At 41.3% G+C, this 21,281-nt stretch overlaps 1 protein-coding gene across 1 annotated transcript in view; it reads left to right on the plus strand.

Moving 5' to 3' along the window:
- LOC107382247 (inactive rhomboid protein 2) overlaps positions 1 to 21,281 on the plus strand; it is a 72,149-nt gene that overhangs the window by 24,003 nt on the left and 26,865 nt on the right. The window contains exon 2 of the mRNA XM_015954309.3: positions 6,677 to 6,814. Within this exon, the coding sequence (XP_015809795.1) occupies positions 6,677 to 6,814 (138 nt within the window). The remainder of the gene's footprint in view (positions 1 to 6,676; positions 6,815 to 21,281) is intronic.

Below are 21,281 nucleotides of genomic sequence, written 5' to 3' on the forward strand. Positions count from 1 at the left end.
CATTAATTTAGTGACAACAGACTTAGTTGGAATTATTTATTTTTTTAAGTTTTTGTTGCAGGGTGTTGCATTTTATAAAAAGCTCTATGACACTTTAACAGCGGCTGCACACACTGAAACTTGCATTTTAAATTGAGCATAAAGGAGACGTATTATGATCGTGTAGAGTTTCATGTTACCCCACCTGCTAGCAGTGTTGTTTTTGGGCAGGCATCTTAGTTTTAGTAAGTAAGTAAAAGTCCAAAAGATTATAGCTGACAAAGATTTTGGTTCTTAGTTTTACAAAAATAATAAAAAATACATAGAGTATTGTCTTTAGCAATTGCACTTACATGTCACACACGTACTCTGAGCTACTGGAGTGAGTTTCATTTATTTTAGGGCTAAAGGAGATGGTACGTTTTTATCAGGGTTCGTACGGTCATGAGAACCCTGGAAAAGTTATGAAAATTGAATATGCAATTTCTAGGTCCTTGAAAAGTTCATGGAAAATAATATCCTCTGTAAAGTTTTGGAAAAGTCATTGAAATATTGTTCGGATAATACTTTGGATGTGCAAAATATTAAAAATACAATAGCGTACTATGATTAATTTAAAATTTGCATTGCCACAGAAGTGCAACGTGACGCTCTTGCTGCTACTGTCCGACTCCGTGTGCACCGCCACGTTCGATTTCTGTTTACTAAATGCGTGCACCGCATTGGGCTAAAACGATCACGTGCGAGCCGCGTTACCAATGTATCATTACTCTCCAAACAAACTAGTCCCAAATTAAAACATCGATCGTAGTAATACGGCTTTACCAAAAGGAGGAGAGGTTTACTTTTGAAAAACATGAATGTACTTTTATAAAGCAAATGGCAAGTGGCCACAAGAGCTCGGAAGGAGATGACATGAAAATGGGGTTCACCTGACGGCCTATGATGAGAGTTTACGTTACCGTAAAGTAGGCCGAGTGTTCATTGGTTCATTGTTTGGCGGTGTCTCAACTTGTTATCCAACGTGGATTTTAAAATGCTACGAACAGGGTATCCGCGGGTCCTTAAAAAGTCTTAAAAAGTCTTAAATTTGCTCTTCCAAATTTAAGGCCTTGAAAATCCTAAAAAATGACAAATAATCCTTAAATTCAGTTTCCAAAGGTCTTAAATGACCAAAGACCAAATAAACAAGATTATTTTATTTCTATAAAATTTTCGTGAATTTCTAGTGTTCTGCATTTTTTGTGTACAATGTTGGCGTAAGCGGAGCCGTACACATTCAGCTGGTTGTGAAAGGGGGCTATTTTTAGATGAGCACATTAGCTGGTTAAGCTAGTGGGAGCTTGCGCCATGGGGAAGTTTAATGGTAACTGGATGGCTAATCCCACGTTTGCGACGTGGTTAGCACCGTTTCCAGGCAATAGCTGGAAATTATAGCTTAAATTTAATTTAAAAAATTGCTTAAATTTGGTCTAAGTGGCCTTAAAAAAGGTCTTAAAAAGTCTTAAATTTGGCTCCTTTAAACCTGCAGATACCCTGTACGAAATGCCGGGGAAGTGCAGTTTTAACAACGAGTGGCTTCTCAAGGAGAAGTATCAACTGTGGCTACTGAAAGACCTTGACAAGAAACGCGTAAAATGCAGACTTTGCTCCAAGTCCTTCGATATAAGCGGCATGGGAGAGGCGGGGCTGGTAAGCCACATGAAAGGGAAAAAACACACTGCAGCTGCCGAACGCTGCAGAAGCCTGTCATTGGGCGAGTTTTTTTAAAACAGGCAAAGATGGTGTTAGTGCAGTTTCCTCCGCACCGACACAGACGGTTGTTGATGCAGCGGCTGCAATTTCCACGGCAAGGCAGACAGTCATGGATGCATCTACAACAACAGAAGTTCTCAAAGCTGAAGTGTTGTGGGCATTAAAAGTAATGAACTCTCACTACTCTTACAAGTCATCAGAAGACGTAGCTCCTCTTTCCCAGGCAATGCTTCCTGGCAGTCAGATTGCTAGGACATTTGCCTGTGGTGAGACAAAAATGCAGCTATGTGTGCACATATGGACCAGCCACGTATTTTAAGAAGCTGATTCTGAAGGACGTGTCGCAACAAACGGCATATGTTGTTTTATTCGATGAAAGTCTTAACAAACATTTGCAGTCGAAACAAATGGACATTCATGTTAGACTGTGGGTTTGATTTAGAGGCAGCGGCTACGATGGTCCAGCTGAAATGCCTTCATTTTTGGTCTTGGAAATTCAGTGAATGGTTATGGAAAAGTCATAGAAAAGTTATGGAAAACCATAGCTTAAAAAGTGTATGAACCCTGTTTTATGTAAATGTAAAAAAAATGCTACACACTCAAAATTTTATAGGATAGTTTTATCTGCCCCAAAATGGGACATCTTTTGATGTTTTTTGCTAATTATTGCACCGTGGTAAATCGGATTGCTTAGAAAAGTAATAGCACACCTCCCTCCGCCGAGCTGCTCATTTTGACGTATAATTTGTGGGCGTGCACACCACCGTTCGAGCAGCATAAACGTCCCACCTGCTGCTGCAGGCAGGTCCTTTAACTCATTCACTGCCAGCCGTTTCCTGATCAGAAAAGGCATTCGCTGCCAGCGTATTTCAGCGTTTTTACTCTTTTTAAAAGAGTCACAGAATGTTGCACGCTAGCATGATGTTGCCGCCCAAACTACCAAAACAAAGAGAAGAGTCACCTCTTACATCAGGAAGAATCCGCGCGCTCTGAAGCCCACACAGTAAAAAAGTGCTAACGCAAATTGGCAGTGAACATGTATTTAAAATGAACAGTTTTGTTGTCAATGGCAGTGAATGAGTTAATAATAATAAACGCGATTAATGCCAAAACCCAGACCATGTGCATAACAACAATGGCCCTGCTGCTGCAGGTACTTTTTAAGGTACCGACTGAATTCCATAGTACTGACTGAGCACGGATTCACGTCATTTGAGACGGTGCCTCGTTTTGGTACCCGTCCTTCATAACGAGAACTTGCCTAGACAGCTGCGCATGCGCAAGAGCGTTATGTCGTCGGTCGCTGCGAGCGAGTTGTAAACAGAGCAGCATGGTAGAAAGAACGCACGCTAAAGCTTGGGTCCACTTCACTAAATGTGATGGGTAACTGGGTGATGATGAAACCAGCGACAACGATCTAAGTGAGACATCCTCATCTTAATCTGCTCGGGTAGGTAAATAAAATGTTTAAGATAATGTTAGCTTGATTTGTTAGCTTCCGTTTCGCTAATGGTGCGTTCGCTTTCTCCTCGGAACTCCGAATTTCCGACTAGAAGAAAATGAACGCGCTCTAAAGTTTGGCTTCACTTTACTAAATGCGACGGGTGATTGGGTGAAGATGAAACCAGCGACAACGATCTAAGTGTGAGGCATCACCGTTTTAATCTGCTCCAGCAGTTAAATAAACTGTTTAAGATAACGTTAGCTTGAAAAATTAGCTTCCGTTCCCACCGTTGTTATCAGCTAATGGTGCGTTCGCTTTCTCCTCGGAAATTCTAACTTCCCAGTAGGAAAAATCAAATGAAAAAAGACGGCAAAAGGAATGAAGATACACAGTAAATTTAGTTCACAGTAAAGATGTTTGCTTCAGTTTAATTATCAGCTTATAAAACTACAAGGACGATGTTAAAATACAGACAGTTGAATGTTATTTATCGTGATATTTATCAAGTATGGTTATATATTGAGAAAAATATATATTTAATTATAAAAGAGAATTAAAATAATAAACACTCAAAAGTATCGAAAATTGGTACCGTTAAGTACCGGTATCGATTCCTAGGTACCGGGAATTAGTACCGGATCGATTCAAATGTCAAAGGTACCCATCCCTACTGTCTGGTCATGTCAACCTGTTCATTAACAATGGCTTTTCTATCTAAGTAATGTAGCTAAGTTTCACCCCATGCTCTCTAAGTCTGACCTTGGAAGGTTAGTCCATGCATTCATTGCTTCACGTTTGGACTATTGCAGAAGTTTCTTTATTTGCCTAAGTAAGAAAAGCATGGAATGTCTCCAGATTTTCCGAACCTCCCTTAGTGCGTTTGTTGGGTTAGCTGATATCTTGTTGCTGTGGTTTTATTGCCATACTCATGATTGTCGAATGTATTTTGTTGTTTTACCTTGATATTTTCATCAGTGAAGCTCTCTGTGGATTGTTTTCTGTAATGGGTGCAATATAAATAAAGGTTGAGTTGATTAAAATAAATAACGCCCAGTGGCCCATGTTTTACGTTTTTCCTCTGGATAATTCATTCTACTGAATATCTAGACTGATTTTCCTTTGTGGATCCTAACAAAAGCCTCTGTAGTGCGTAAACTAATAAACAGGTCAGCAGCAGTCTCTCTGCCACCCCTGCACTCAGTCCATTAGACAGATTCTTTGCTATTTCATTATCGAAGTGGGTGGGATCCAGCTCTACCCGTTGCTCGTCTGAACCACAGGCTGGATTTACAGTCAACCCTCCATCTCAAGAGGACCCAATCAAGTAATCTGTCATACATAAATCATGAAAGAATGAAATGAAAGAAATGCTTGCAGAATTAAAGTGTGCACTGCTGTGAAGGGGAATTAATGGTAAAAGTCACAAGTTTGAGCATGGATCTGAAAATCAAGCATCTAACCATTCCTCAGGCCTGTAGTGGAAGCCATGGTGTCAGATTTCTGCCCGTCTGCCGCTCTCGTCACCGACACCCTGGCCTGCATTAATTTTGGTAGCCACAGCTCCAGGACAACTCTGAAGTAGGGCTGTCGCGATTGAGGAATTCCCCCTGCGGTGAGTCAGGGCAGCTCAATATTGCGATATGCGATATGATTGCACCTCGTTTTTATTTATGTACTTAGCAAATTTGTTTGTTAATTACTAAACTCATGGCAATATTTCCTTTGAAACATTGTGCTTACACATTTAAAAAATGTTAGAAAAAAATACATTTTTAACACTTTATTGAATGCAGATCAAAGGGCAGTAACGGCATTCTCTGACTGAACTTAAAAACAACATTCAGGAGGTTTAACTTTGAAATGCAAATTTGGCTGCAACATCTAACAGAAATAAAAAAAGTGCCCTACTATCTCCTCGATCAGCGCGGACATTACTTCTCAGCATGCGCTGTCGCGAGATTTAATCAAGTGCGGTAATTGCGGTGGCACGTCATGCAGCGCGGTGGGTTTCTTAATATTGCGATATATTGTTCTTGCGATTATTGCGACAGCCCTACTCTGAAGGCTTTCAGGACTGTAATGGATGTTTCCACCAATGCTTGTGGTTTTCCAAGTTCAGTTCTGCCTGGGATTTTGTTTTAAAAGGAAAAGACTGCTGCATCTGCCCCTGATGGTGTAGCATCTGTTTGCTCTACTCCAGGGGTATTCTATTCCGGGTCTGGAGGGCCGGTACCCAGTCTGTTTCAGTTGTTCCTCTGCTCCAAAATACTTGATTCAGGCCCTGTCCACACGTATCCGGGGATCTGCCAAAACGTAGATATTTTTCTACGTTTTGGCCTGTCATCCACACAAAAACGGAGTTTTTTCACACGAAAACGGATCTTTTTAAAAACTCCGGCCAAAGTGAAGATCTGCGTTTTCTCCGTTTTGGGTGTCTGCGTGTGGACAGACAAAACCGGAGTTTTAAGGTCCGCAACGTCACTTTCCGCAACAAAAAAATGCTGACATCACGTGTGCGACCTGTGTTTACACTAGCCGACAGCATGGATGCCCTCAGAGCTGCACTCGCTTTATCAATTGTCCAAGCGCTTTTTGCTTGTTTGTTTTTGCAAGCGGAATTACTGCTCCTTGTGGAAGACCACAGACGAAGGACGAGGTTAAGAACGGGGGATGTACTGCTGCCTACAGGTCTGGCATGTCCTTAACAACGTATTTATCCGGGTACGTGTGGACAGAGTTTTGTTTTAAAATGAGGTGGTGTGGATGCAAGCTTTTGGAGGGGCGGATATTCGTTTTTTTTTTTTAAACCCGGCTACGAGTGGACTAGGCCTCAGTGCTTGGATCACCTATGCAGCAGCTCACTGCAGAAGCCTGTTAATCACCTGGTGATTGAAATCAGGTGTGTTGAAGCAGAGTTGAAACTGAAACGTGTTGTTCGATCTCTGATAGGTACGGTCTGACGAAGATGAATTAGTTTATTATTGTGTCAGTGAGTGGACAGAGCCACGAATCTCATTACATCAGCTCCACTGATGCTGCAGAAGGGATTTTTGTTATTTACGTCTCGCTGCTGGCTCTGTGTGTGTGTGTGTGTGTGTGTGTGTGTGTGTGTGTGTGTGTGTGTGTGTGTGTGTGTGTGTGTGTGTGTGTGTGTGTGTGTGTGTGTGTGTGTGTGTGTGTGTGTGATACAGCTCAATGTGTATGCTCTGACGCTGATACACGCACTCCGAGGATTGCTTCACTGTTGACTTCACTACTAGTAACATTATTAACAATATTAGTAACAGTAGTAATTACTGACAGTGTTACACACTGATAATAAAAACAAACCTTGTTTATTATATAAAGAAGTAAAAGGATATTGATGCCTGACAACCTTGTAGATAGCTGATGCATATGGAGTTCTATTGATCTGTCATTTGATCACACACACACACACACACACACTCATCATTACAGCTGCCGTTTTGGTTTTTAGTCTTTACTTTTTTTTTCCAGATGGAACCTCAGATAGGGGAGGAGCCGCCTCCCAGTGGAGGCCAGGCGGACAGCCGTCTAAAGAGCAAGAAACCACCCAGCCTTGTGATCGCCATTCCTCCACGTGAGGACACGATGACGAGTGATGCAGGCAAACAGGTAGGCTGGCTCATCTGCCTGTCGCTTACTGGTGTTGTGAGAGCAGCTGTTACATGACTGTTAAAACTCTCTTTTGTCACACATCTTGTTGTGGTCTGACATACTTGTGTTTGAGTTAAGTTGACGGGGATGAGGTCCAAACCAACCAAGTATGGGACAGTCACTGTGTTTTAAGAACGATGAGGGAAAGTCAAAATTTCAACATCAAACTCATTATTGAAATCCCAGTTACTCGGGATGTAAGAAAATATTGATATGGCAATATTTTTTCCTGTGTTATTATATCGATATTCAAAAGCTGTACATCGATTTTTTTTTTTGGGGAAGAATTTAAATGCAAACATTTGCCTTTTCTTTTCTTTTGGCGAAATTCAAATGCCGACCACTAGTTGGGAGCAGTGTGCAGTTGGTTTTGTTTCTGCCACTGAAATGTAAATCCCTCTATTACGGTTCAAACACCTCATGTTAAACATGTTGCCTATCAGTTTGGACTGTTTATTGAATTTTCTTGCAACAATTTCAATCTTAAAAAATTGCTAATGTCGTCAGGCTGAATGTATCGCAACATATTGTGATGTATCGTATCATCTCCCTTTGTATCGTGATACGTATCGTATCGCCAGAGTTTCACCAAAACATATCCCTACCAGTTAGTGATTTAGGTTTTAAACATGCATTCGTCATAAACCTGGTTGAAATGTTTATTTCAACATAAGATGGCTAATTTTACAAACAATACACAAAGTGAAAGAAACAGAGTTCACGCTAATTTTTGTTACACGCCATTTTGACAGAGTAAAGAAAACCCAGTCATGATTGATTTTTTTTCCTGTCACTGTCATTGAAAAAAAAAATTCAATATAATTTAATTTTCCTTTATTAAAGCTGCTTTCTGGAGTTTTCCTCTTTCAAAAATCCGTAAAAGTGATTATCTTATCAGGTGCTGTAATATAATATAAGCAATACGTCTTTTTTTTTTTTTTTTTTGCTAACTAGGGCTGTCGCGGTTGAGGAATTCCCCCTGCGGTGATTCAGGGTGGCTTAATATTGCGGTGTGCGATATTATTGCAGCACTTTTTTTTATTGCAGTACTATCTAAACATAATGTTTACACATTTAAAAAAGGTTAAAAATTGCCGTGCCTTCTTTTATAACTGTAACCGGATTACAGGATACAATAAGATAATTAAAAGAAAAAATAAACAAATGGGCCAATAATTAGGTTCGGGGAGAATTGGAGGTTGTTTAAGAATGACTGGAGTCACGGGTATAGCATGAAACGGTTTATATACTAAATTTTAATAATAATGGGAAATATAACACATAAAGATAACACACAAAAACAGATGAAAACAATCGACAATAGTAAAATGCTCGGTATGAGATTTGATCATATGAGTCACAAGTCAGCCGGCGTCAAGTCAAATCCCCACGCTTGGGGTGAAAGTCAGAGTCCGGTGGTGCGATTTTTTCCTACCGCACCGTTGAGATTGTTCACAGAAGAGAGCAGTCTGCTCTTCAGTTACTTGAGATGTCCTGGTTCGTTCAGTGGTTAAGGCTCGCCATCTCCCTCGTCAGGAAGAAATCCAGTTCTCGTTCCAAGTGAGTGATCATAGGAGTCGGGATCAAACCCAAGGAAAAAAAAAAACCAGCCTGTAAACAACAGGACTGTTAGCGAGTTGGCATCGACCCTTCTCGTCACATCACAGCATAAAGTCTTACAGACTTAAACAAATGCTTCACTCTATTGGCATAGCCAATCATGTTTGGGTTCACAGTTCAACTAACATAACATCAATTTGATTGTCTATTAAAATAATTCTCAGTAGCTCTGGAAATATAATTACATATGACAACAATTGTTCAGCTCAATAGGCTCAGTTAGATTCTATTACTCTACACTATTCAACAAGAAATACATTCATGACAACAAGGATACATTTAGTTGTGTTTCTATACAGCATTGTGACACCTTGTATATCTGTAACACAATAAATAAATAAATAAATAAATAAATAAATAAATAAATAAATAAATAAATAAATAAATAAATAAATAAATAAATAAAATGTTCTATAACAAAATTCAACAAAATATAAATTCTGGTCCTTTGGTCCACCTTTGTAAAATAATTCCTCCCTAATCAGTTAGCTTTTATTTATTTTTATTTATCTATTTTTTTTTTTATTAAATGTTTGGTTAAGGGACGCATTGCTAATTCTATGGCGTTAGCTATAACGCCCCTGAGGACCTTGTACATCTAGGCCGTACCACCATTAACTGGCGGTTTGAGCCGTTAACTCCTGGGAATCCCATATGCCCTACCGCCGTTAACTGGCGGTTTGAGCCGTTAACTCCTATATGCCCTACCACCGTTAACTGGTAGTTTGAGATGTTAACTCCTGGGATCTAACGTCTAGCAGCCCACTGCTGTCACCTCGGTTGCTGTAATTAGCTTTTTGAATTTAATAATTTACTGAATTTAATCTCATTCACTCACCAACGCGCTCCAACGGTTCCCTCCTACAGAGGATTGGTTCACTCTGTCGTCTCCACACAAATCTATAAGAATGGAATTAATTTGATAAGCTATTTAAGTTTCCTTTTTTTTTTTTTAAGTTGCATCGTTAGCTTTTTCTCTTCTTTTTTCTTTACTCACCGCGTTGGTTCCAAGTTTCTAGCTCTTATTAGAAGGAGTCAAGTCCGCCTCTCCCTCTATCTATGCGGCACCCAAATCAGGGTTCTTCACGGCCTCGACCGTTGTTTTTTTTTTTCTCTCTCTCTCTCTCTCTAACCGCTCAGTCTTTGCTTTCTGTATCTGCGTGCTGCACAGCCGTTTGTCTCTCCTCTCGCTCAGCTGCGTCGCACGGTTTTATTTCGCGGAGGCGGGACTTATTTCTCTCAGCCAATGAAATTTCAGATTCCCACCTGGACCAATAGTATACAGCTTTCCTCTTCTGTTTCTGTTAGGGATGTTCAAGATTCTTGTTTTAACCGATGTTTAATATTAAACTCGTTATTTTAGTTATTCACCCTTCCAATAATTCATTATGAAATTATCTATTAGTTAATTAGATATCTATTAATTAGTATTGTTAATTTCCTTAATTTATATTTTATATTTTATCTAAATTGAGGATGGATCATATTAGTAAGCCAATTAGTTAATACCTCATTAAGGTTCTAGCTTCTGGGTTACATCCTCCCCCATTAAATATCATGCACGTCCCTGTGCATTGTTTCTACGGGGTACACAACTTCTTGAGTAAGAGAGTCAATAAAAGCTTTATTAAGTCCTTGGAAAAGGGACCTAACTACGGTCACTAGTGGATTGCCCAATTGAGAGTAAGTTAGTCTTTGAGGAGGCTGACTACTTCGTTCAGATCTCCTGACATACATCTCTGGTTGCACAGTATCATGCTCATCCGTTTCGGTTTGATTCTCAACTGAGACAGGACGAAGTGAGCTCTCTGTTTCCGACAGAGCTGATGAGCTATTCTCTAAGACTTTGGTCTTTTCAGATGTATGTGTCTGATCGTGTATGATGGGTTCAAAACTTACATCACGTTGCTGCGACTTTAGGACACCATCCAATTGAGGTAGGTTTGTGTTAGTTTCATCCCCCGTTTCTACGTCAGGTAAGTATACTTCGTTTTTTTTCGTTTTTTCAGGTAAGTATGTTGCTGCTTCTTTCACTCTTTCAGGTAAGAATGTCGCAGTTTCACTCATTCTGTCAGGTAAGAATGTTTCGGTGTTGATGCCTTTGTCAAGTAAGGACAATTCAGCATTTTCATTACCAGCTAAGGTTGGTTCCTTGCGATCCCCTGTGTGTAAGGATAGTGTGTTTTGTTGTTGAATATTATTTACCGGTCCTGAATCTGCTATGAGTTCCCTATTTGGCAAGGTGACCGCTATTTGATAGGATGGTCGGTTTAGCACTTGTGGAAGATCAGAGTAATAAAACTCATCTACCTCTTCGTCAAGTGGCTCATCTGGGTCAGGTTCTAAGGCTGAACTCTGTCTTGTATGAGGTCTGCTAGGTTTCGTAACGCGTTCTGTTTCATTTTCTAATGAAGAGAGAAAACCACAAGGCAGTAAAAGATCTCTGTGGAGTGTTCTGTTGGGTCCTTCTCCGTTCTCTGGTTTTACAGTGTATACTGGCAAGTTTTCCATCTGTTTGAGAACTATATACACTGTTTGCTCCCATTTGTCTGCTAATTTATGCTTTTCTCTTAAGCGAAGATTTCGGACTAAAACACGATCTCCCACACCTAGTGTGGACTCACGAATGTTTCTGTCGAACCGTTCTTTGTTCTTCCTCGCTGTTTTTTGAGAGTTTTTTATGACAATGTCATAACTCTGTTCCAGATGACTCTTCAGTTCTTTAACATACTGAGAATGAGTTATAGAGGGCTTGTTCAAATGCGGTAACCCAAAGGCAATATCTATAGGCAACCGAGGCTGCCTACCGAACATTAGCTCGTAGGGAGAGTATCCCGTCACGTCATTTTTTGTACAATTGTACGAGTGAGTAAGTGGTTTTACAAAATCGCGCCAGTGATGTTTCTCAGTGGCTTGTAAAGTTCCCAACATGCTGAGTAATGTACGATTGTACCGTTCAACGGGGTTGCCACGAGGGTGATAAGGGCTCGTTCTGACTTTACGGATACCAAGTAAAGAACAAAGTTCCTTGATTGTACGTGATTCGAAATCCCGTCCCTGATCACTATGAAGACGCTCAGGAAACCCGTAGTGGACTAAAAAATGTTCCCACAGGTTCTTCGCGACGGTGGTGGCTTTCTGATCTTTGGTTGGGATGGACACTGCATACTTTGTAAAATGGTCTGTAATCACTAAGACATCTTTAGTGTTCTTACTGTCTGGTTCTATGGAGAGAAAATCCATGCAAACTAACTCCATAGGTCTGGTGGTGGTAATATTCACCATTGGAGCAGCTTTGTCAGGGAGGGCCTTCCGACGGATACATCTTTCGCAAGTTTTAACTTTGATTTCGATATCACTAGCCATTCTTGGCCAGTAAAAACGGGACCGAATGAGATCTGTCGTACGTTCAACCCCAAGATGCCCCATATCATCATGTAGGCTTTGCATGACTGTTGAACGTAATGAATCAGGCAAGACTAACTGCAATGATGTCTCTGGTCCTAATTGGCGTCTCCGGTACAGTAAATCATTTTGAAACTCAAACCGTTTCCACTCTCTCAAAAGGTTAAGAACCACCGGGGGTTCTGCAATAGTATCAGTTGGCGGTTTATTGTCAGTCATAAGCAGCTGAATGACTCGGCCAATGGTTGGATCTTTCCTCTGCAATGTGACAAGGTCAGCATGGTTATACTTGGGCACAGCAAAGAAACTGTCACTATTGTCTTCCAACTGGAATAGGTCTGGAATGGCCGCTGCAGACATGGCAAGTGACTGAACTAAACCACAAGGAGAATCAGTCTCATCCAAGACCATGTGCTTTTGGCATGTTGCCTTCACTGCTTCGGCTTGAAGTTGAAGCTCGACTTCTTTGACAGAGGATAAAAGATGAGATCGGAACTCATCTAGTCGTTGGCATTCCTCAGTGAATTTTGAGTTGTCTTCAGGTTTATCATGCAGCCTCCTAGACAGGCCATCCGCGTCAACGTTCTGTGTACCTGCACGGTATCTGATGTCAAAATTATAGGTGGACAACGCAGCTAGCCAACGATAGCTCGTTGCATCGAGTTTTGCCGTTGTTAAGAGGTAAGTTAACGGATTATTATCAGTAATGACAGTGAATGTGTTCCCATACAAATAGTCATGAAACTTATCTGTTATGGCCCACTTTAAGGCTAGAAACTCCAACTTGTGCGCAGGGTACCTAGTTTCACTAGAGCTTAAACCGCGACTTGCATAAGCGATTACCTGTGTGACACCGTTTTGCACTTGGTATAGCGCTGCACCGAGTCCGGTCGTACTAGCATCTGTGTGTACTAGATATGGGAGTTTTGCGTCAGCGTAGCCAAGAACTGGCGAAGTGGTAAGTTTTTCAATAATAGTTTGAAAGGACTTCTCACAGTCTTGGCTCCAACGATTCCCAAAGGGTTCTTTGGGGTTCAAGTACTTTGATCTACATGGTGGTGTTTTAAAGTTTTTCCGTTTGGGTGGATAACCAGCCGTGAGAGATGTTAGTGGCTTGACAATATTTGAGTAATCTTTAACGAAGCGTCGGTAATAACCGGTAAATCCTAAGAAAGATTGGAGTTCCTTCAAAGTCTGAGGCTTCGGCCATGTTTTGAGTGCTTCCACCTTATCTGGATCGGTTTTTATGCCATCTCGAGATACTATATGTCCAAGATAACGCACAGATGTCTGGAAAAAACGACACTTATCTGGTGATAGCTTGAGTCCGTATTCTCTAAGCCGTTCAAGAACGTGAGAAAGTCTGGTTTCGTGTTCTTCCAAGGAGTTGGAAAAGACGATCAAGTCGTCTAGGAAAACTAACACTTCCTTCAGATTAATGTCCTTCATACACTTTTCCATAACCCGTTGGAAAGTGCTTGGAGCATTTGTTATTCCTTGTGGCATACGGTTAAATTCATAAAACCCAAACGGGCAAACAAAAGCAGTTTTAGGTTTATCCTTTTCACACATCTCTATTTGATAGTAACCTGACTTGAGGTCCATCACAGAAAACCACTGTGATCCAGCGAGAGCAGAAAAGGACTCCTCCAAGTTAGGCAGGGCATATGCGTCGCGAATGGTTTGCAGATTAAGCTTTCTATAGTCTATACATAGACGTACCTCACCATTCTTTTTCCGAACTACCACTATTGGTGAGGCAAATGGAGACTCCGACTCTCTTATTATACCGGTTTCCAAGAGGGCTTCCAAATGTTTTCTCACGGCTTCATAATCATGTGGATGGATCGGCCGAGATTTCTGTTTGAATGGGGTCTCGTCTTTTAAGTTGATGTGATGTCTTATCTGTTGTGTATGACCAAAATCAAGATCGTGGTGCGAAAACACATCGGAGTAAGTGTTAAGTTTGTTGGTGATCCTCCCTTTCCATTCTTCGGACAAGGGCGAAGTACCGAAGTCAAAACTGAGAGGAGGGTTTGAAGGTGAAGTCTGTTGCTGCGAACTACACGCCGCAAGTACTTTCTGATCACTTTTGTCAGGTTCTGGATATGGCATAACACGATCGGCTTTAACTAACTCAGCGATCACACAGTTAGTGGGTAATGTGATGTCATGGTTAGTTTCGTTTCTTAGTACAACAGGTACTTTGTATGGACCATGTGAAGGTAAGGAAATGAGGCAACAGTCTACAATTATACCCCCTGGTAGAGAACCATTGGTGGGTTGTTCAATGAGTGCATAAGGCTCATGCTTGTTTTGGCTGGGTTGCATAAACCCTTCTAGTAACAGTTTTTTATTTGCAGGGAGAACTTCTTGGGTTCTCCCTCGAAGCTTCACCACACCAACTCGTCCATCTTTGCTTTGTTTTTTTCTGACTGCTAAGGCTTTTAGCACGTGTTGGTACCCATAAGAGAGTGCCTTGGAATCAGGTAAGTTATTGGCAGACAATTGCTCATACAAAGGATCGAGTGTGTTTGTGCCAATGAGTAGTGGTGTATCAGAGTTTGAGCTTATATCCGGAACCACTAACGCAAGGGTAGGTAACTCAAGTCCAGACTGATCGAGCTCTTTTGGAAATGTGACACTTATCTCTATGTATCCTAAATAAGGAACTGCTTGACCGTTTGCGCCCTCGACTTCTAACAGATTACTGATGGGTTTAATTGAGAGGTCAGGTAAGTGTTCTTGGTAAAAAGAATTGGCAATGGTGGTTACCTGGGACCCTGAATCCAGTAAACAATTACATTCAACACTGTTAACTGAGACTGTAGCTGTGCATCGCCCACCCACTAATCTTTTGGGAAGTTTTGGCACTGAATGAGCATGAACTGGCTTGCAAAAAAGTCTCTCTGTCCTTTCCTTAGAGGGACTTGGTTCTACTTTAGCACCTATCTGTCCCACGATAGGAGCTTCTACCGGTTTAAAGGAGGAGACTGAGCAATTGGCTTTGACATCTCCCACTCGCGCTGCTTCTGTCTAAGAGCAAGTCTTTTAGTTGCAACTAGTGCTGGATTTGGCTCGTTGCTACAGCTAGAAGCTATGTGCCCATCTTCTCCGCACTTAAAACAGTATCCAGGCTTTGGTCTGGGCACCACTGCTGTTATCTGCTGAATCTGTTTGGGCTCATCTGGAATTTTAGTCCCCACACGGGGTTTTGACTCTTTTTGAGTTTTCTTTGCCTTTTTATCTGTGTTGTTAACCTTAAGCTGTGCAATTTGGCTCCTGAGCTCAGCGATTTGTTTGCGTAAGTCATCACAGTTATCATCTATTTCCAGTTCACAAGTGTTTTTACTCTGAGAGCATGTTGTTTGCACATTTGAATACACTCTAGTTCGTTGTGCCCCTAAGTGTTGTTTCATGCGTGCTGCTTTAGTAGCCTGTTTGTCTTCTTCAGTGCGCAGTTTGAGGAGAAGTGCTGTAAAATGAGGCGGGTTGTCTTTCTTTTGTTCGAGTTGCAGGTTTGAAATCAGCGAGCTGTCCCAACAGCCTCTGCAAAACTGCTTGAGCAGCTGCTGGTCGGCGTCACTGGAGGAAATTCCATTCCTCTGAATAACTAGGTTTAACAAGGTGTATAACCTCTGAAAGTAATCGGAAGGTTTTTCACCACTGTCCTGGTTTGTGTTTAAGAAGCGAGCAAAGAGCTCGTCGCCGTCTTCGACAGCTGCGTAAGCTGAATCGAGATGTTCAAGGTACGTTTCCGGGTCGGATTTTGGACTAAGAGCTTTAACGATGCTCGCTGCTGGGGCTGACAGACTCTCCATGATTCTTCGTACAATTTGGGACTTGGTGAGTGAAGGATCATTTATGCATAACACTACACTACTACGCCAAGTATCATAGTCAGTTTCAAAAGAAGGGTGTGGAACTCGCCCTGAGAACGGTTTTAGTCTGTATTGTGAAGTAGGCGGAGGGATAACCTCACTGCTTTTAACAATGTGTTCCACAATAACTCGCTGAACCTCAGGTGTGTTTAAAAGATTTGGTGGAATGCAAGGGTTTTGTTTTCCAGTCTCTGTAGGTGGACAATTGTCCTTTGAGTTGTTCATATAGTTAACTTCTGGTGTTAAAGGCAGGGAATATGTAACTTGGTCACTATGGAGCATTGGCTCTGGTTCAGTGACTGGTTCAGATGCATGGGTATCCCTTCCTAAAGATTCCCCAATTTTTGCCAGTTCCTCCATTAGAAGGTCTTTAAATGATTGATTGCTACGCGCAGCTATGTCCCTGAGCTCTGACAGATAGGCATCAGTGGCAGATGTGCTAGTTTCTAGACTGTACGCGCTGGCTAGGTCTTGAATATGGAAGAAAACATCTGGGTTCCTAGTACAAGGTTTGTCATAGGGTAAACATTGTTTCTTTAATTCCTTAACAGTGGCTTCATGTTGAAACTCCACAATAATCTGATCACAGTTTGGTAACTTAATGCGCCTGTTAACTGGTCCGAATCCTTCCATAAACCCAAAGACTTCGTTATCAAGGTCTGTATCAGTTAACCCACTGATTAAAACAGCATTTGAAACTTTGACCTTTTCTGTTTTCACAACTTCCATTTTAAAACACTCAAAAGTACCAATAATGCCAAAATGGCAAACCACTGTGACCTCCAGGCACTCTTATGATGTCAGTCAATGGTTAGCTAAGGTAACAACTCTACAATTCTCCTGGCTGGCTCGCCAAGTTTTATGTAACCGGATTACAGGATACAATAAGATAATTAAAAGAAAAAATAAACAAATGGGCCAATAATTAGGTTCGGGGAGAATTGGAGGTTGTTTAAGAATGACTGGAGTCACGGGTATAGCATGAAACGGTTTATATACTAAATTTTAATAATAATGGGAAATATAACACATAAAGATAACACACAAAAACAGATGAAAACAATCGACAATAGTAAAATGCTCGGTATGAGATTTGATCATATGAGTCACAAGTCAGCCGGCGTCAAGTCAAATCCCCACGCTTGGGGTGAAAGTCAGAGTCCGGTGGTGCGATTTTTTCCTACCGCACCGTTGAGATTGTTCACAGAAGAGAGCAGTCTGCTCTTCAGTTACTTGAGATGTCCTGGTTCGTTCAGTGGTTAAGGCTCGCCATCTCCCTCGTCAGGAAGAAATCCAGTTCTCGTTCCAAGTGAGTGATCATAGGAGTCGGGATCAAACCCAAGGAAAAAAAAAACCCAGCCTGTAAACAACAGGACTGTTAGCGAGTTGGCATCGACCCTTCTCGTCACATCACAGCATAAAGTCTTACAGACTTAAACAAATGCTTCACTCTATTGGCATAGCCAATCATGTTTGGGTTCACAGTTCAACTAACATAACATCAATTTGATTGTCTATTAAAATAATTCTCAGTAGCTCTGGAAATATAATTACATATGACAACAATTGTTCAGCTCAATAGGCTCAGTTAGATTCTATTACTCTACACTATTCAACAAGAAATACATTCATGACAACAAGGATACATTTAGTTGTGTTTCTATACAGCATTGTGACACCTTGTATATCTGTAACACAATAAATAAATAAATAAATAAATAAATAAATAAATAAATAAATAAATAAATAAATAAATAAAATGTTCTATAACAAAATTCAACAAAATATAAATTCTGGTCCTTTGGTCCACCTTTGTAAAATAATTCCTCCCTAATCAGTTAGCTTTTATTTATTTTTATTTATCTATTTTTTTTATTATTAAATGTTTGGTTAAGGGACGCATTGCTAATTCTATGGCGTTAGCTATAACGCCCCTGAGGACCTTGTACATCTAGGCCGTACCACCATTAACTGGCGGTTTGAGCCGTTAACTCCTGGGAATCCCATATGCCCTACCGCCGTTAACTGGCGGTTTGAGCCGTTAACTCCTATATGCCCTACCACCGTTAACTGGTAGTTTGAGATGTTAACTCCTGGGATCTAACGTCTAGCAGCCCACTGCTGTCACCTCGGTTGCTGTAATTAGCTTTTTGAATTTAATAATTTACTGAATTTAATCTCATTCACTCACCAACGCGCTCCAACGGTTCCCTCCTACAGAGGATTGGTTCACTCTGTCGTCTCCACACAAATCTATAAGAATGGAATTAATTTGATAAGCTATTTAAGTTTCCTTTTTTTTTTTTTAAGTTGCATCGTTAGCTTTTTCTCTTCTTTTTTCTTTACTCACCGCGTTGGTTCCAAGTTTCTAGCTCTTATTAGAAGGAGTCAAGTCCGCCTCTCCCTCTATCTATGCGGCACCCAAATCAGGGTTCTTCACGGCCTCGACCGTTGTTTTTTTTTTCTCTCTCTCTCTCTCTCTAACCGCTCAGTCTTTGCTTTCTGTATCTGCGTGCTGCACAGCCGTTTGTCTCTCCTCTCGCTCAGCTGCGTCGCACGGTTTTATTTCGCGGAGGCGGGACTTATTTCTCTCAGCCAATGAAATTTCAGATTCCCACCTGGACCAATAGTATACAGCTTTCCTCTTCTGTTTCTGTTAGGGATGTTCAAGATTCTTGTTTTAACCGATGTTTAATATTAAACTCGTTATTTTAGTTATTCACCCTTCCAATAATTCATTATGAAATTATCTATTAGTTAATTAGATATCTATTAATTAGTATTGTTAATTTCCTTAATTTATATTTTATATTTTATCTAAATTGAGGATGGATCATATTAGTAAGCCAATTAGTTAATACCTCATTAAGGTTCTAGCTTCTGGGTTACATAACGCTTTACTGAATGCAGATCAAAGGGCAGTAACAACACAGATCGCAGTAACGTTTGTTTCTCCGACAGTCGGAGTCCGACTGAACTTAAAAACAACAAAATTCAGGAGGTTAAACTTTTAAATGCAAATTTGGCTGCAGCATCTAACAAATAAGAAACAAGTCCCCATTTTGTTTAGTTGTTTAAAATCAAGCATAAAAAATTGCATGTACCGGGCGCGCGCGCGCCGGGGGCGGGCGCACTATCATTTCACTTTCACACACACGAATGACGGTGATTTATAGCTCGGTCACGTCCTTGTTACATACAAGCAAAACCAGCATGTTAACCATATACGGTTTGAGAGAGGATCTGAGAGGGGTGGCAACATTTCCAGCAACACTGAAAACCCTCTCGGATGGTGCGCTCGTTGCACTAACGCACACGTACCTGCGTGCGACTCTGGCGAGCAAAGGGAATCTCTCCCGGTTGTTGCTCCACCATGTCAGGGGGGTTTCTTTAGGGTGGATGCATTCCTCCTGCAGGTAGCGAGTGAGCTCCAGCTCGGCTCAAACTCTCTTCGGGACGGTTGCAGAAGCGGTGCTTGTCCGGGACTTCAGCAGGTCTCCGAGCGTTTATTATTTATTTTTTGCCGCTGGTGGCAGCTCTGTCTCGGCCAAGGACTCTGGCTGCGCAGCAGCTGACGTACTGAAAACCAAAGTGCTCCCAAAGGAGCGAAGTAACGTTTCGTTTTGATACCAGTGCAGCCATCCTTCTCAACATGCATCATTGAGTTGAATCAAGTTCAGTAATCGCGGTGGTGCATGATGCAGCACGGTGGTCTTCTTCATATTGCGATATTTCATTTTTGTGGTTACCGCGACAGCCCTATTGCTAACCATGCCCCCTGCCCAGCAGAACTTCGTGCAACGGGAAACTGAGCGCCGACCAGAACTAACCAATAGCGTTAGACTGCCGCTTAGACGCTTCACATTTAAGGAATACCTCGGCTGATGCAGAGGTGATGAACTTTTCACGGACAAGAAAGTCTCCTAAATATAAATATATGAAAACACAACATGACATGAGAATAATACTCGTAAAACGACGTGTTTTAGCTCTGTTTGTCGGCTACAGAAGCAGATTTATAAACAGAAACGTGAAGTTGCCATTTAAAAAAAACAAAGGAACAGCGGTTTTGTGTGATATGTTTGTCAGCCACTAGATGGTGCCATTGGATAAGAGAAATACTCCGGAAAGAAGCTTTAAGGGACCTGTTGCTGCAGTGAGCAGGGCCCTGGGGAGTTTTCGACATTAGTGTCCTTTATTATTATTCTTCTTTCGCAGTTGTTAATGCGGCTTGATCGGCAGTGTACACCCCTACAAATTATACGTCAAAATGAGCGGCTTGGCCGTGGGAGGAGTGCTATTACTTTTATAAGCAATCTGATTTACCATGGCGAAATTATTAGCAAAAGAATTTCTCATTGTGGGTGTGTGCATATCTCAGTCTGCCTAGCCAGTTAAAACCCTCTTCACTGAAGAAAATTGTTAGGAGTGTGCACCCCCACAAATGTTCCATCAAAACAACCGGCTCGGTTGTGGGAGGAGTGTTATGTCATGATTTAGGGTTTCTTTGGCCTCTACAGCACGTGGCCACTGTCTTGTTCCAGCGGGCAGGTCCCTTTTAAATGTGTTTCAGTAATTTTCTAGTTTTTATTTCATATTTAGAGTGGCGCAGTAACATATGAACAATTTCACTTGAAGTAGAAACATTTCACCTGATGTGGCCCAAATGTACAATCTCTCTCACCTCCCTTCTGCTTAACCTAAACCTGAATTTTTCACCTGCTTGTGCGTGATCAAATGTCTCTGGGGGGGCTTGCTGAACAGGCGGTGGTCATGTGGTTCTGGACTTTTGTCTCAGATGGACTTCTGGCTTCTTTGACGTTGTTCTGGATGAATCTGTGCTCCGCTGCCATACTGTAAAAAACAACAAAAAACACGTCAAGTACGGATAATGTCTGGGTAATGCGACCTCTATAGAGATGTAGAAAAAGAAAATAAAGGTCTTTGCCCAAAAGGAAGTGGGAAGTGCCCCTTGCGGCACACTACATACTACCTCATATGCACAATAAACACATTTAATGTAACATCTCTCGGTCTTTACATCTTTAATACAGACTCTAGACCTGCTGATGTCAGGTCAAGACACTGGAGTAGGTTGGCATTTGGATTTCAGCATTTGTTGCAGTGTACTTACAAAATTATGTTGATATTTAAATAAAGTAAGGCTTGAGTACACGGATGCAGGTATCCCATCCGCAGGGTGAAGTTAACTTTCTAAATATTGATTTTTATCACTTTTCTGTCCACCTACTTTTGTACCACGTCAGTTTTTCAGATCTAAAGTTAAAGGTTGTAGCAACAGAAGGAACCGGAATCTAGAGCTCATGAATGAGGCCCCATTGTGTCCTCCTGCCTCTGAAACGTTGTCACACTCGGGTGGAGAAGCATCCCATAAAGCTGCCTAGCAGTTAATGAACACAAGACCTGCGTGAAGCTCGTGTTCAAACACAAGCTGGGGCATTCATCTCCATAATGTAGTCTGTAACGGGCTAGTTGAGCGGGGTACAGTTAAACTACTT

The sequence above is a fragment of the Nothobranchius furzeri genome, chromosome 7, assembly GCF_043380555.1.
Source record: "Nothobranchius furzeri strain GRZ-AD chromosome 7, NfurGRZ-RIMD1, whole genome shotgun sequence".
Taxonomy (NCBI): domain Eukaryota; kingdom Metazoa; phylum Chordata; class Actinopteri; order Cyprinodontiformes; family Nothobranchiidae; genus Nothobranchius; species Nothobranchius furzeri.